Below are 7,372 nucleotides of genomic sequence, written 5' to 3'. Positions count from 1 at the left end.
GCCACAACCTGGCCGCCCACGGGCGCGGGCGCCATGTTGGGGAGGTCGCGGGCTGGGCGGAAGGCCGAGGTAAGGCCGGCCGCCATTACGGGGAGGGCAGGGAGCCGCCCCGCGGCGGCGGCGCGGGCGGGAGGGGGCGCCTCGGCCGCGCTGGTAAGCGGGCAGCCGGGACGGTACACGGTTACTAGCAGCTGTTAGAATTTATAATCAAAATATCCATTATGCCTTAAACACTAAGCACTTAACGACTTTTTTTTTTTTTTTTTTTTTTTTTTTTTCCCTAATTAGGGACTGTAGCGACTTACTGGATTTCGAGCTGCATGGGACGGCCTCCTACCTCGATGCATAGGGCACCCAACTTCGGGACTCGGAGGGGCTACTACGTAGAGCGAATTAACAGTAAAGTATTTAATATATTGGGGGGGGGGAAAGAAAGCAATAGTGTTCTACCTTATTGCTTCAGCTTCCCGTCCATGTAGCTGAAAAACTGGCATCCACTTACTAAGGCAAAAAGTAGTTTAATAAGATAAAATACAAAGTAAAAACACCTAAAAACTGCATTTACATCTTTTTTTTGTCACACTAAACACTTGAGCATTCTCCTCCTCTTCTAAAATAAAATTACTCAGTTTTCCAACAACATTTGTACCATTTTTATTTGTAAAAATAACCATCTGAATGCATTTCAATAGTAGTTTACAGTTAGGGTTCTTCATTACATTAATACAGCATTCAGTAGTTGAAAAAAGTTAATAAACTGTGCTTGAGAAGATTCAGGTTGGATTCCAAGTCATTATTATTCACTGAAATAAGTCTTTTTCCTCTTTTTGTACATAACATTTACTGAAGTCCTTAAACTTCAGTTTACAAAAGCAAACAATACCAACAAAACCCCACCAAAACTGTCAAACAATATTTTATATTGTTTATTACAAATATGTTATGCAAAATATAACACTGGCACCAGATTCGTATCACCATGGTTTGTAAAGATATATTGCACATGCTAAAGCATAAAATATAAGACAAAACCTAYAAAACATAAGATATTGGCTTTAATATGTAGATCACTGCATAAGAAACGCATAAAATTACATTTTATACACACACTGAGATTGTCACTAGTTTAAAACGCCCTTTCCTATAACACTGATCTAAAGTTTACTTTTTGTATAATAAGAAAGCATTTTCAGCACTGCAAAATTATACATTATTCCTATAGAAATTTAGCATATTAATTTTCATTTCAATGCAGGTAAAACATATGAAAAGAAGAAACACTTTATACATTCAAAGAAGGTTTGAAATGAAAATTTACTGGTAATATATTGCTTTTGTAACACTCAAATGAAAAAAGACAAGTTTCACAAAACAGTTTCAGAATACACAAATATAAAAAGGCACTCTAATATTTCTTACATGACTAAGAATAAAAATCACAACATTTTTAAAATCATCCTCAAGATACATAACCAAGTTTCTCAACAGTACAACRGATAGACAATTCATTTTATGTGTTTGTTCTAATTTAATAATCTGGCAGTTGTTTACTGCATAAAAGTACCAAACACATTATGGTGCCCTTTTAGTAGCGATGAACAGAAATCCCCTGAGCTATTTCACAGCAATTTCAGGCAGTCCAGAGGTTGTAACTCAGTATTTATGAGAGATCTGGGACCCAATCCTGCTATGGATTCTATCTGCAACTGTGGTTACAATTCAAGATTAAACGATACTGCTAATAGAATTGGGGTGGGCAGACTGCTGCCCATCCCAAAATACCCTTTATTTGGAGCAGATACAGAATAGTCCACATACTGTAAATTGCAGGATCCAGGGTTAAGTGCAACAATTAGTTTTGATTAACTCTACTCTTGTAAAAAGTCCACAGAAAGGCAAAGTGAGTACTTACAAGAGTAAAATTATTCCCATGCTTAAATAACTGTCCTAAATTACAAATTTATTTCTACAAGTGATAAATTATATTACAGACTAATGTACTACCATACAGTAAAGGGATTCTGGTAGCTCATGTGAGCTCTGGGATAGGCCCATGTTGAATACTTCCACGTGTCCTACTCAAAACAGTTTTCCTCCTAAGTGCACCATACTCAAAGCATGACTTTCCCAATGCCTTTAAGGTATTAACAAAACAAAATATATTCTTCTATGATTTCTGAAATATTGCATACTTAAATCAGTGATAGTTTATAGAAAAGTCTCATCAATAGTAAAAGTTTAGATTTGGTTCCTAAAAGGATCATAGAAATTCAGTAATTACTTGTGCTTCTATATGTTATACACATCATTAAGAGGCAGCAGTTGTGAGAGTTACTTGGTATGGTAAATATATAGAAATATTTTCAGTATCTCTGTATGGTAGCAAGTAAAAATACTGATTTTTTTTTTAAATGGCTCCTTGAAACAATACTTCCTCTTTGTAAATACGACTTTTTTTTTAATGAAGCAATTTCATGTAGGATAGCATAGCTTTCTGTATAGAAGTGTGAGACTTTAATTCTGCAAAGCAGTCCACCTGCATCTGTGGTTAAAATAAGATTAAAACACTGATTCTGTAGCTAGACAGTTGACAGCCATTTCCCATATATTTTGTTTTACATGCCATCATTCTACATAGAAACAACAGATGCAAAATTTGGGATTTCCATTCACTTCTAAACAGACACCACTGAAAACACCACTCTTCAAAAACTGATCTCGTATTTTCAGTGCTTTAAGAAAGATGCTTATTGCTATTCTGCAATTTTTAAAAGCAAAATACTTTTCTCAAAGTCAATCATAGAAATGTTATTCTGTACTAATTTCTGAGAAGAAAACCAGGGTTTAGATGCACTGTCATTCCACAACAGAAAATACAGGGTTGAAAGAAAAGAAACGTTCACCTTAAGAAACACTATATCCCTTGTGATGTTTTTGATTTAAACTTGATAAATTTTTTAATGTTCAAGGAAACAATACTTAATTTTAGCAAGGCAAAATAAACTTTATATATAGTTAAAGATTTTTCTAATTAAAGAACTGGAATCTGCCTATTAGTACAATTGTAAAGTACAATTGCAATTTAGTGGAACATAACCAAAAACTGAAACTAAAATAAAAATCCTTACTTTTCAGTAACCGTGGTGAAAATACGTACTAAGGATTGTTTCTCATTCTCCTAGCACAGATTTAGGCCTGCAGACAGCCTGCATGTGAATTGCTGGAACTTTTGCACCTTTACTCCATGCTACACTACCTTTCCTCTCTTTAAAGTAGTTGTACAGTTTCCTCCTCTTGTCTAGCAAGGTTTTGGATCTCTTTCTTATGCTCTTAAATGATGAAAGCTGTTTTGCCCTCTGCTTTTTACCAATATAGCCTGTGGACTTCATCTCTGCATGATATGCAACAAGACTGGCAAACTTCTGAAGTATATCAGCCCTTCCTTTTCCACTCAGGCCATCAGCCATGCCTAGATTCACACTTCATTTTGCATTATGCCAAATAGGATGCATAAAAACTAACAAGAAGAAGAAACCATAGTTATTTTTCCTGGGCATTTTTTTCATTTCAAATAAATATAAGCACATTTACATTAAAAGTATATGAACATTTTCTCTAGTCTGGAAAAAAAAGTGTGGTCAACACATCATCAGTTACAAATGTCAAGCTGTCAACTTGAAACCTGTGTCATAAAATGTAAAATACACTCAAGACTATTAATTATCTCAAAAGTTTATATTTTTACGGTTTAGAAAAACTACTTCATTCTGTCACTCACATTTGAAGAGAAAAAGAAAAGTAGCAAAGTCTTTAGTTACTGAAGCATTTTGGTCCTCTTGGTACAGCTGGTTAGTTCATGATAGTTTTTGTTTGGTTGGTTTAGTTTGGTTTTGTTTTTAAAGTCTCATTCTTCCTTTTGTACATCTGTTGCAGATGAGGATCGGGGTCCATTTGACCTAGAAACTTTGGCAGAAGGAGTAGACATATTCACAATGTTGACATTGCTCTAAAAAGGTGGTGATAATAGGCTTTTTAGCCTGTATCGCCAATCACTTGCATGGTATATATTTTATATTTTCTACCGTTTGGTATTTCAACTTTTGGTGTTACACTTTCACGGCTTTACCTTTGCTCTGTTCTGTTAATCCAAACTCGGACAAAAGTATTTTAAAATTCAATACTGTTTACAATAAAAGTTATTTAAGTGTAGAAAAATTAAAAATCCCTTTAAGTTGGCAACTCATCATAAACTTTTAGATATACCTCTGTCTACACCCGATTCTTCTGATACTAGATTCATGGTTAATGGCTCAGGTGACAAACTTCTAATGACCCTAATTCTGTAGTGCAAATAAACCATACACATTTGTGCTGAATTGAAAAAAAAAAAAAAAAAAAAAAAAAAAAAAAAAGGCCAAGTCATTTTCATTTTACACAAATGATTCCACTAATGTCTGTAGGAAAATATGGTGAGTCAAGTAGCATTTGGCCTTCAGAATTTACAAGTACAATTTTCTAACAGTGTGCTGCAACTAAGAACTGTAAAAAGTGCCTTCTGTACGTTTAAGTGCTTAATACATGCAGAATGTAAAATGTTTCATTTCCTGTAGAAAAGTAATACAGGATGTTTTAAGATTTACAACTTTACCTTTGGTTTATGTAACAAATTTATCTAATTAACAGAGCCCCTGGAACTAGGAAACACAAACAGAGCAAAGGGTTGATGGTTGAAATCTATGAAAAACTACATTGGAAATACATTTGTGTACTAAAAGTACAGCTAAACGTAACTACTTTTTACAAACAATTCCCTGTTTACTTGTGCAGTCACAAAGAAAAAGGCATTCTCTCCTTTTCTACTTAAAATAAGAGGTAGAGACTTTCCACAGGGGCACTTAGGGCCTAAAAAAAACATGAGGAAGCTGAAAAGCTGCAGAACATTAAATAGGAATGTATTCCTGTAAATCCCTCTAYGTTTGTTATTTAAAGGCTTGATTCTTACCAATACTGCAAATCTTCCAATACATATTTGGAAAGAATAATAATGAATATAGCAGTGGGATTTAAGCCTTTTAAAGAGACAAAAAAGGTAAAATTAAATAATAAAAAATTTTGAATGACAAAAGGTCAAAAAGTTTCAGAATCAGAATCATTTTCATTGTACCCATCCTCTGTTCCTATGTTATTACTCAAGGGCTTACTATAAGAGTTAATGCTACCCATACTGGAGCCATCGCAGAGATGCGTCCTGCCCAAATTGTCTTTTTTAAAACAAACGAAGTTGAAAGTCGTCATTGAACTGGAAGGAGAAAAAGGCATCATGGTAGCCAAAATGAGTGCCAGGCAGTCAGCCACGTCTTTGTTAGGAGCGCAAGCCAGGGCTGGCGTATGACCTGGGCACAAATGCAGACAAGGCAATGGTTAGTACTAAGAGTATTGAGAATAGCACTGAGCATTCCTCATATACATCTCTAGATGAATTCATAAGCAGGAGATGTATGTTCAGTTACAATCATGCCAGGCAGCAGAGGTGTGTTACTTATTAAAAATTAGACATGCTGGGAAAATACACACTTCATAGAGTATTTAAATCACTGTGACCACACCAAGCACTATTTAAAAAAAAACAGGCAGCAAACAGACTTCACAATATGAATAAAAGCACTTGCTAAACACAGGACTACAGCACAAACCATATGATAAATACAGAACATAAAGTATACAGCAATAGAGACAGAAACTGGCTTCAGTTTCTGTACTTCTGGACAAGTCTCATTCTGAGAACAATGACTTTCGTTAGAATGTAAAAGGTATTAGTTTAAAAACATTTTGAAATAATTAACAAACAATTTGAAAGACTGATCCATTCAGTATCTGCTCAACTCAGAAAGCAATTTATTTAGGAATTAAATTATAAGAGGAAAGAATTAGACCAGAGCATGTGATACATGTATAGCAGGTATGATTATATGGACAGTTAATTATCCAAAATTTATGTTATGTTAAAAGAATAATGACTGTATTCAGGAAGGACAGCATACATTTTATATTTAAAGTGAATATAATAAAGATATCAGTAAAACAAAGACCTGTGAAGCTATCACAGTTTGTCTTTATGGCGGCTTAACTTGGTTCCTGTTTGAAGTGACAAATCTTTGAAACTAGCGTGTTGACTATACTTGCTACTCATCCGTTTTGTGGGCTGCTACGTAGTATTCCAGGACAGTCCAACAAATCCTTCTTTACATGAAAAGCAAACAAATTCTTTCACAGAAAATCTCAAATGCTGCAGCAGCAGTAATCTGAGGCAATGACTGCTACTGATATCCTACTGCCTTAGGTAAATTGAAAACACCTGCAGTGTACGTGACTTTAGCAGACAGACTTGAACACAGTTTTGTAGCAAACCATTTAAGCACTAATTGCAATGACTGTATACCCTGGACAGACTCCTTTCTCCCATGGAGCTACAAATGTGAATATTCTTTAGCTAAGATTGTACTCAAATTTCTCTATCTTTTAAACTGCTTATATAGTTCAAAAAAAGAAAAAAATAGGATGTGTATCAAGTTGAAATGTAATTGTCACTCACTACATTTATGCAAATTAGCTAGATCTGAATGTACAATTTTAAAGGTAAAACTTTGGCTAGAAGCTAGTCTGGTTCACTTTTGCTGTCCCCTAACTCCAGCAAGGCTGGGGCCAGATGCTTTCAGTGGAGCTCAATCATGCAAGTATGCCTAGTTGCATTTGGTTAATAGTAAATACTCACCATTTAGTTCTTTTCACCCATAGATCTCAAATGTCTCGCAATAATAGATAAGTATTATTGTTACTGTACAGATATGGGAAGATGGAGGTATTGAATTGTTAAAATACTGACTTCAAGGCATTAATGTAAGAGAGACTAGCTTATTTCAGGAAGACATTTTTGAAAACATTAAATACAGAAGGACAGTGTGGATCCCCTTTTATGGGCTTTATATAATATGTTTGGGGAAGGACTTCATTGAGATCTGAAACAAACTTATCAGATTAATTAATTAATCATATATTTTATGAGGCAGTAGTTTTTACGCGCATCTTGGATTAGGTCAGACAATTGGAAAACACAAGTTTTGATCTCAGAATGAACTGTGATACAATCAAACATATGTTGATGGTTTTCTTCCTACCCATTAAACATGCGCTGATTGAATGCATAATCCTTAATTCTTCTGCAAGGCGTCAGAACTATCCGGTGCCACTTGCATGTTTAGGAAATTCAAGTTACCACTGCACTCAAGCATTAAGAAAAACTAGCTGTTGATAGTACATGCAAAATGAACAGTAAAAGGGACCACTGCGATGTTTACAACACATTTTAATATAA

At 34.8% G+C, this 7,372-nt stretch overlaps 2 protein-coding genes and 1 long non-coding RNA gene across 3 annotated transcripts in view; 1 reads left to right on the top strand and 2 right to left on the bottom strand.

Annotated features, from left to right (window-relative positions):
* Positions 1 to 86, bottom strand: part of PGAP1 (post-GPI attachment to proteins inositol deacylase 1) — a 33,545-nt gene extending 33,459 nt beyond the window's left edge. The window contains exon 1 of the mRNA XM_085299561.1: positions 9 to 86. Within this exon, the coding sequence (XP_085155687.1) occupies positions 9 to 86 (78 nt within the window). The remainder of the gene's footprint in view (positions 1 to 8) is intronic.
* A 13-nt stretch (positions 87 to 99) lies between these two features.
* LOC146599010 (uncharacterized) lies at positions 100 to 424 on the top strand. The gene is made up of 2 exons (XR_014895157.1): positions 100 to 153; positions 289 to 424. It is a non-coding gene; the product is annotated as an uncharacterized LOC146599010 (long non-coding RNA).
* Positions 425 to 503: 79 nt separating this feature from the next.
* Positions 504 to 7,372, bottom strand: part of ANKRD44 (ankyrin repeat domain 44) — a 125,434-nt gene continuing 118,565 nt past the window's right edge. The window contains exon 29 of the mRNA XM_085299560.1: positions 504 to 5,393. Within this exon, the coding sequence (XP_085155686.1) occupies positions 5,128 to 5,393 (266 nt within the window). The 3' untranslated portion in view covers positions 504 to 5,127. The remainder of the gene's footprint in view (positions 5,394 to 7,372) is intronic.

This window comes from Rhea americana, unplaced genomic scaffold (assembly GCF_003343005.1).
Source record: "Rhea americana isolate MKP2758 unplaced genomic scaffold, rheAme1 scaffold_15, whole genome shotgun sequence".
NCBI classification, from domain to species: domain Eukaryota; kingdom Metazoa; phylum Chordata; class Aves; order Rheiformes; family Rheidae; genus Rhea; species Rhea americana.
Note: the sequence above shows the minus strand (reverse complement) of the source record. Positions and strands in the feature narration are given on the sequence as shown.